The sequence below is a fragment of the Xylocopa sonorina genome, chromosome 10 (genome assembly GCF_050948175.1).
Source record: "Xylocopa sonorina isolate GNS202 chromosome 10, iyXylSono1_principal, whole genome shotgun sequence".
Taxonomy (NCBI): Eukaryota; Metazoa; Arthropoda; class Insecta; order Hymenoptera; family Apidae; genus Xylocopa; species Xylocopa sonorina.
Genome location: NC_135202.1, coordinates 4,769,193 through 4,778,804, shown reverse-complemented (window position 1 = coordinate 4,778,804; position 9,612 = coordinate 4,769,193). Strand labels below are relative to the sequence as shown.

General features: G+C 42.1%; 1 protein-coding gene across 1 annotated transcript; it reads left to right on the top strand.

The window, feature by feature from the left end:
* The first annotated feature begins 2,050 nt into the window (after positions 1-2,050).
* LOC143428192 (short transient receptor potential channel 5) lies at positions 2,051-9,184 on the top strand. The gene is made up of 12 exons (XM_076902912.1): positions 2,051-2,071; positions 2,279-2,416; positions 4,879-5,213; positions 5,692-5,887; positions 5,963-6,139; positions 6,531-6,801; positions 6,890-6,995; positions 7,595-7,896; positions 8,027-8,278; positions 8,495-8,610; positions 8,696-8,854; positions 9,014-9,184. The coding sequence occupies exons 1-12, from the start codon at positions 2,051-2,053 to the stop codon at positions 9,182-9,184; spliced, it is 2,244 nt and encodes a 747-aa protein (XP_076759027.1).
* The last annotated feature ends 428 nt before the right edge of the window (positions 9,185-9,612 follow it).

The window sequence follows — 9,612 nt, the reverse complement described above, 5'->3', positions numbered from 1 at the left end:
AACGTGCGCGCGAACCGTGTTTCCTGGGATGGATCTGCGAACAGAGCCCGGTTAATTGACGATTGAAATTCGATTCGAGATGTAAATTAGCTTGCCGGCGAATCGATGCGGATGATCAAACGACGCTAGTGGCCCGTTCGATACTTATTTATGGCACCTCACGGGTACACTCGAAATGCTTGAAAAGTATTTCCGGTGACCGTATATCGCGCGCGTCGTATCTTCGCACGTTCCGCAGAGCGGATGACTTTTCGCCACTTCATCCGTTCACAGCGCCGCATTTTAGTCAAATATTTATGAAATGTTTTACGACCACGCGTGCAGTCATACGTAATTTATTTTTCACTCTATCTCTTTAACAAATCGATAGAAGGCATTCCTTAAAGAGCGTTTATGTAATTATTCGATGCGTAAGGTATGGAACATGTTCGTTACCGCAACATTTACGTTCGAGAGCTTTTCAACTATATTTTTGTAATCTTCCTTAATTCTGGTTTGACGAATATAATTAAGAAGTAATTTCTTTATAAAAAATGGCATCGTCATTAAACTGGACAACGCTATCATTGAAAATTAATTTGCAATTCCAATACTGTGAAGAATAATTGCATATGTTCGCGATGCATTTAAACTATAACCACTAATTTACAGAAAAATTATAAAGTGCGCGTCCGATTGCAGTCGTTCAGGAACGTTATTCGTAAAACGATCGGCGACATTTCGCACGCTACGCAAAACGCTTGGCGATATGTTTTTAACCGCGCTTCTACTAACAACAGGCATTTGAAAACATATTAACCAACTAATCGTTCACTCTTTCGCAGTTAACAAACGACAAACTGAGCCAAATCGCCGGAGACACGTTCGTGTCTGCTGCCTACGTACTATACCCTTTTTAATCGCTTCTGACCCCCAGGCCTCGATAATCGCAAAGACGTCGAGCTACCAGCGTCGCGTTAACTACCGCTGCTCAGACGCAGCTAACGTTTAGTAACAATTAATTTATATAATTTACTCGATCTTAAACGCTGACGTTCTTCATCCCGGTCAAGGTTTTCCCTTTGTGCTTCTCTCGGCGTTCTTTGTGCGCGATACAGTACTTAAAAAAAAAAAAAAAAGAGAACAGAAAGAACGAAGAAAGTATTACGTCCTTAAAATATCTTTTCCTCGAGCGAGCTGAAAGAGGAGGGGAAAAAACAGGAGAAGAATAAATTTTAAATGCGCTTTAAAAGGAAAGAATCATTGTAAATAGTCCGCTGTACGCCATTTTCTTTCTGCTCTCTGCGATTCTGCGAGCACCGCGTCTCCGCGACTCGATTTTCTAATATCCGTATAAAATTGCCGCATTTAACGCTATTCAGAGACGAAAACAACGAATTTCTCCTCGATGGATAGTAATCCGTAGCGTAGAAATCGTAATTCTATTCGTTCGCGATCGTCGACGATTAATAATCGGGCGAAGATGATTATTCTACGCTAGAGCGGTTACTATTAACGCCTCTAAGTTATCCTCAGAAGTTTATATATTATATATTATTATATATTATAGTAATTATTATATTATTATATTATTAATATTATTATATTATATTATTATTTGTACGTAGCGAAAGAACAAATTATAAATTATGTATATACACCATCGATAGATTGAATTAAATCATTAAACACAGCAGAAACCAGCGCGTTGTGATTGTACTAATTAATTGAATTTCACAAACATTTCAATCATTGAACAAGCGGAAAGTCTATAATATTTATGTGTAACGATGCTGACTTGAATATTGGAAAAATGCACTGCATCGCATTCGAACAGCAGCAATTCAGTTCTCTAGATGAAAATCGAACTTGTGCGTGCAACTGACTTTAAGAAGAAAAAAGAAGAATCCATAGGAAAATTTTGCGGATCGACACTGCGACTTTTCCAATCGAATTACTTATGAATTTTATGCGAACACCTAAATCGAAGCCTCGTTTCATGGGATATTGGAAAAGCCATTTTCCACGGCGTATTTAAGAGCGACGCGTGCTCGGAATGGAAAAAGAGAGAATGACAGACATCTTGAATCCGGTGAGTGTCTTTGCATATTGAGTCTTGCAGGTTATGGTTTTTTCTTTTTATCGAATGAGAAATATTAAAGAGATATAATAATATTTTCAATCTTCCCCCATAATATCCAAGTGTAAGATCTTTTTCATCCCCTAATGTAGTAGGTTTCTCTCGAAGTGAAGTCAATTTTTTCTTAATCTGTCGCTAACGAATTTGTTAATGTTTCAGAGACCCAGCGTGGTGCTTCCTCATTTACAAGAATTAGAACAACATTTCTTCGAGCTGGTCGCCTACGGGAACGTCGCGGAAGTGAGGCAGTTCCTGCAAAAGTATTCAAATTTTAATATCAACGTGGTTGATTTCCAGGTAAAGCTTGCTCATGCTTAAATCATTCTCACAATTAAAACATCAAAAACCATTAACACGATCACTACTTATTCCTACGTAACCAAAACTCTTCGCATACCATCATCAAGATATCCAACCTGACAAGAGATCCTTAATAAATAAATAACTGTTGATCAAGAACGAACTTCTCCCAACTGTTCCCCAAAAAACCTATAATATGCACAAATACGCTTTCCCCTTTTACTGGAGCTCGTAAAGACCGGCCAGTTTATCATTTATCGTCGGTTTCCCACAACATAACCGTAAGTGGTGTCTGCCGTTTATGCGTCCCTCCAGCGGAAGGTCGCAGGTAAAGCGAGCACGCCGACCATTTTGTTCACGGGCTCCTAGTCGACCCCTTTTTTCCCGATGATTTACACGGCAAACGGTCCTGAAAGTTCAAAGAGCAGCGCCGTCTCCGCTCGGGTCGCGGAAGGCGACCAACGAGACGCTGCGAGAAAGAAGAAGAAGAAGAGACGAGAGAAGGCAGCAAGTAGTAAGAGAAGCAAATCGAGAGAGCAGTCCGCAGAAGCAACAGAATCGAAGCAGGAAGGCAGAAGAGGAGGCCCCCGTTATCTCCGATCTTCACCCCGTCGTGGTACACGTACCCCCCGTGGAATGTTACCCCCTCCGCCGGCTGATTCGTGTCCTCCTCCTCCCTTCAGGGTTCCCGAAAAGCCAGAGTCTTGCTTCGAGGGCAGAGAAGACCGCCTCGATCGGAGGAGCGAGAAGGAAAGGGACTACGTGAGGAGGAAGATCGTAGTCGCAGAAGAGAAGCTCGTCGAGGTGGAGGGAGGAGGGGTGATAGGGCGCGAGAGAAACGGGACGAAAGAAGCGCTACAGCGCGGCTACCTCCGTGTATCTACGGCCATATTTCAGCCCGTCCTTTACAAGACAATGGTTTCAACCGAGGACCGATAAAAATTATTCAAATGACTGGTCCCGCTGTAAATTCCATCCGGGAATCCCGTTGCCACCGCGGTGTCCCCCAGCGATAGCTGCCCTCTGCCGCTGCCGCGCGCGCTCCATCGCGACTGCTCTCGTTCCCGGTGCACCAACCCGATGTCTCGCCGATGTCTGGCTAATTTCGAATGCCTACTCGCGATTATCGCGCGAGGCGAGCTATTCTTTTCATGCGAATCTTTCCGTTATCTGTACTTAATTTTCATTGGCAACGCTAATGGAGAACGTTGCTGGTAGAAGAAGACTGGTAACTCTTAGCGCATTCTTCACGATTCCACAACCATTGAATCATCGTCTGAACGGAGGACGACAAGAGAAGAAAGCGTACTATTTAGACTGCAAATCGCTCGCTGCGAGCACCCAGGACCACCCATGGGCCACGAAATACGTGCACCAGAAGTCGAAACAGGTGGGAGATCGTGGCGTTAGCTTCTTCTCGCAACGGACCACGCGATATTTTCTCAATATTTGACACTCGACGACCACAAATTCCTCTTTCCGGGTGAAGAAAAAAAAAAAAGAGGAGGGTAAAAGGTTGATCCCCCGACTGTTTCGAGAGCCAGTGTTTAGTCTGACGCGAAAATCGCTCGGGGACAGCTGTCCATTCATCCAATATGGCCTATTCGAAAAGGTGGGGCCCTCGTGCCGGCATATATCACAACGCGGCATTGTGGCGGTGCGTGTTGGTCCCCGGATGCCTCGTCGAAAAGCTGGGATATCAGGAATATTGTGACCGCCGTGTCGGCGGTACAATGGGGCTGGCCCATTGTCGGTGACCGCCTCTGTAAACGCGCCGCAGATGGGTGACAAACGTCGTCGTCCCATTCTTCGTACAAAAAGGGACACTGCGGAGATATGGAGAGCACCGGAGAAAGAAAAAAAACAAAGGGGGAGCTGATATAGAGAAGTTGGAAAGTCGAGTCGAGGAGGACGGAAAAAGGCGGGCAGGAATTTCGTAGTCGTGGAAAGCGTGGACTGCCTTCTTCTGACGCGTGCATTAACGTGAAACGGAGTCAATGGCGGTTTCGTCTAGATTTTAAGCATTTTAATGGCTAAAGAAATTCAAAGATACTATTCAATTACAATTTATTAAATACTTCCTTGGTAGCTTAACTGGTTAACTAAAATACTATGTAAGAAAAAATTGTCAAAAATTGCACCTTCCAAACCCTTAGGCGTATCCAACAACAAAAGCTTTTGAAGTCTACTTCAATCCCTCTCAATCGAAACATAACAAGCTAAAAAATTGGAACATTGGAAATCACCGGAAACTCCTGCAGTAAATGTAAATAGAAGTTTACACTCTATTAAAAGAAAATGGAACTCTGGTATCAACGCGATGCTTTTGACGCGCGAAACATGTTGCGTGAAAAATGCTCCAAGTGTACACCTGTCTCTGCACTCGTCACAAATCATTCAAAATTTTCTGGGTGGCGCGGTGTTTCCTTCGTAAACGAAGAGTGACGGGGTTTTTCCAGGGTGTCACAGCGCTTCACATCGCGGTCCGCGACAGGAACACGGCGATGGTCGAGTACCTGCTGTCGCAACCGGACATCGATCCAGGCGACACTCACCTACACGCCATCAGGGACAACGAGATGAGGATCGCGATGATTATTCTGAACAAACTAAACGAACTGTCGCCGGGTTTAGAGTACGCTGGCGTGACGCAGAGTACCGATTTCCCGGACGACACCACGCCGCTCGCGGTCGCAGCCCAATACGGCCACTTCGAGATGATCACTTTACTACGAAAACGGCACCACATGCTCGCCAGGCCTCACCCGCCTAGCTGCAACTGCGAGGACTGCAAGTACGAATCTTTGAGAGACTTTCAACGGCATCTGTAAAAGATTTTTTTGTAACAATCGTAAGCTGGTGGTGTTTAATTCGATATTTAAAACGTTCCTAGCAAAATAGAGCGAACAAGTAATTTTTCTTTGGATTAATCGTATTTTATCGTCAGATACTAAAATGCAGTGTTTATTGGAATATCTAAACGATTTTTTTATTGCTCTTGCCTTGTACAATTTCCACTGTGATTGCGTTCGATTCAACTGTTGGATTTGTTTTATTCAGGTTTTATGCAGAAAAATTTATTTTTGATGAAACTACTTTTAGCGCCATCCTTTGTATCGTCTATTATACTTTGTTTAAATTTCAACCAAAATGGCGAGTTGCACGATTTTTCGAGACTGCGATAAAAAATAATAGATTCACATTTTAATCGAGCAATTTCAAATGACTTTTAAATTCAATTGTACTAACGATCATCTGCTTCGATAGCGCAGAAGCGAACGAGAGAGGTACGATCTGCTAACGATAGTGCAGAAGCGACTGTTAGGGTACAAGGCCATCACGAATCCAGCGTACATTTGCCAGACCGTCGACGACCCCATCCTGGAGGCGTTCAATTTGTCTTACGAGCTGAACATGGCCGCCACCTTCGACAGAGAGTTTTATTACCAGTACAAACACCTAGCTAAGGTAGCTAGCCACCTTGCTCGTGCAGCCCCACGACAATCGGCACCCAGAACTGACACGTGTCAATTATTTTCGCAGACAGTAACGGAGTTCGCGACCGACTTGCTCAATTGCGCCAGGAACATGAACGAAGTGGAATTGATTTTGAAACAGTCCACTGGATTCGCTCACTCGTCCAAGTTTCTTTATCCGCGACTGTTGTTCGCATTGCACAACAAGCAGAGGACCTTCGTCGCTCACCCGAACATACAACAGGTTGGAGTTTTACGAGTTGACAACGAAGAGTCGATTAATAACTTGTACCTCGCCAAACTTACATCGTTTGTTAAAGTTAACGGTTTCCACTTTTCTCCATTTAACTACTTTATGATTTCACTTAAAAATATTAACGATCTACTAGTAATCACTCGATGCGAAAGTTTTCTTCTTCTACTTTTTTATATGATTGATCAATTAAGTATAATCGCGCTGTAAGTAATGTACAAGGTGTCCGCTGTCATCTTTAGCAGGACGTTTAACAGATTAGATCCTAGAAGCCAAAATGAAGTTCCATCAAGCATTTAAAACTACCCTTTCTAACTGCTCTCAAAGATAACCAAACGTTTTGTATTTATTGCTCATTTATTCATTAAATCGACATTTTCAGTTAATTACGAACAAATGGATCGACGGCTGGTATGAATGGAAGATCATGAACATATGGAGAAAATCTTTAATACTCACGCTGCGCGTCTTTCTGCTGCCTGTGATAACGATAGTAGTTCTGGTCGCACCAAATTCGCGGAGGTCGAAGTTCTGGCAGTCCCCGGTGAACAAGTTCATCTCTTCGATCGCCAGCTACATGGTCTTCCTCTTCGTCATTTTTCAACAATCGAACGCGGACAAAACCGAGCAACTCCGTGGACCGCCAAACACTGGTATACAAAAACGATTTCATGGCTAACGACAGTATAGAAAATGTCGGCCAGTTTCGCTACGATTTTTCACATGAGGATGCTTCTTCAGTATACGTCTGGATACTGATCATCTACGTCCTGTCGTACACTTGGGCTTTGATCCGTCTCTGCATAATACACGGCCCAAAAAGGTTCTCCTCGGGACCGTGGTACTGGTACGGCCCTCTTCGAAGAACAGTGAAAATTATGCAAAAATTTTAGAATTTTCAGAATTATTATTATTATTACACAGATTTTGGCAGAAGGGATATTTTTCAGTGATTGCTTTTATTTGTTTCTTTTCTATATCAGTGGGATACAGCGTTTATCAAGAGAATCTGAAGTTTCAATTTTTGAAATTTCTTTTTTCGACGTATCGATTCGATTGATATTTATATTGAATTATCGACACTCGAGCTAACAAATGTGTGAATCGATAATTTTTTATTTTACTCTATCAGCATTTCACTCGAATTTCTTCTTTCTACCTTTTAACAATACGAAGTAAATTCATTTCATACAAACGAAGATTAAACACATGCAGAATACAAAGATTAAATCGATATATTCATTTAAAACAGAATGTAAATATAATATGAAACTATAAATTCAGTTTTACAAAAAATTGAAAGCTTCAATATTCCGCGTACATTCATGAATTTCAGTGGTACAATTTTTATAGTAGTTCGCGTTTCAAAGATTTTATAAATTTTAGCCTGCGACGTGAATTTCACATGACGTGAATTTTAACGTGAAAAAATCTGATCAATGGTAGGTTCGAGATGATCATGATATTTCTCTTCGTTTTAACGTTCCTGTATTGGATAACCGCTGCTCTGGACGTGAGAATGCATGGCCAGCTCGAGTTGGAGAGGAAGTATTGGAACATGTACGATCCCACGCTGATCGCCGAAGGACTTTACTGCATGGCCACAATAATGGCTTTCCTGAAATTACTGTACATTTGTCAGCTCGACTATCATCTGGGCCCTCTTCAACTTTCTCTCGGCAAAATGATCAAGGACGTTAAGCACTTTATCATACTCTTCAGCATAATTATCTTTGCGTTCGTTGCGGGTAATATATGCACCACGGTTTTCAAATACACAACGCAATTATACCGATATAATTATTTACATTCCCATACGGTTCTTCTCGCCACCAATCATTTCAAAAATTGTTCTTACTCTCGCACGTTTCGTTTCAGGCACGTGCAGATTGTACCAATACTACGACGAGATGATACAAATCGACGACGAGACGAAAATCAAGACCCAGCAGGTCAGCTCGTTTGTGAGTTTCTCGTCCGCCCTGAAGACCCTCTTCTGGGCGCTGTTTTGCATGAGTCCAATCGAAAGCGCCGACGTGGTCATCGAGAACCTTCCTGGGGAATCGAAGACCGAGACCATCATCAATCATCACACGTTCACCGAGATTATCGGCTACATATCCTTCGCTGGTAAAACGCCCCTGCAATTTCTCTCTCCACCTCCTGAAGAAACGGCAGTGGTAGCTGCTCGAAGCTCCATTTTGGTATTCTCCATATCATACCAAACGGAACTTCTTTTCATTTAGAACCCTCTTCAAAATTATTTCTTGGTTGTATAACAATAGAAGTAAGCGAGTGTTTTTCGACTCAGACAAATACGAATCGAGTACCCTCTACTTTTTCCAGGATTCACGTTCATCGCCGTGATATTGATCCTGAACATGCTGATCGCGTGCATGTCGAACACAATGTCGAAAGTTAAGGAGAACGTGATCGTGGAATGGACGTTTGGTCGAACCGAAGTTTGTTCTCGCGATGAGATAAGCAGTATCTAAACTATGGACTTAATTTTAAGATCGAAATCTCAATGATACGTACGATTTTCAGATTTACGTCGATTTCATGCTTACGACCACGCTACCGCCGCCATTTAACATCATACCAACGTACATCGGCATGCAACCGGTGGTGGAGTACTTGAAGTTATTGCTGAAGCCTTCGCCAGACAAGCGTGCACGATGGGACATAAATCATTGTTTTTTCATTGTTAGTGTAGTTTAAAAATGTGTTTAGGAAGCAGTTTGAAATTAGTATATTTACTTGAATTTTTAACTAATTTATTTTTCTCATGTTTCTTCTCGCTTTCGATTTTATGGACTTGGAGGAATTTGATTGAATTCATAAATGAACGTTCTTTTTTAATAGGAAACGATAGAGGAAGACAAGAACAGCCAGTTCTCCATAGTGATGGCGCAGCTGGCGCAGCGTTACTTCCGGAAGAAGGACAAAGAGATCGACGAGAACGAGGTGGAGAGGTTAACGAAAGAAATCGTGGATTTGAGGAATCTTTTAAGGGACGCTCTAACCACCGATTGAAAAGAGGTGGCAGCGTGCGATCGATCGCGATCAATTTCTTCGAGGACCTCCCCTTTGTATTTACCTCAGCGCTGAGCAAACAGAAGCGCTGTTCTCCCTTTTTCTTTATGTCGCTTGTGAAGGATGAACGAAGAGAATATCTAGGTGGAGATCGTAATTACTGAGAGAGTTTTTAAACATCGAATCCAAACATCTCGAATGCATTTTACTTATACAAATTTCCAATGAAGTAGACGAGTTTTTAATTTGATTTCACTTGTAAATGTGTATGCTTACTTCATATTTTTTTCACATTTGAAGATCCTTAAATAGATCTTATATAATTTACGTATCTTCAGAGATGACAAATTCACATCTCAGTCGACGTTCAACACGAATAATCAACGTATAAATTTATATAAATTCTCGACCTCTCAGAAACTTATTTC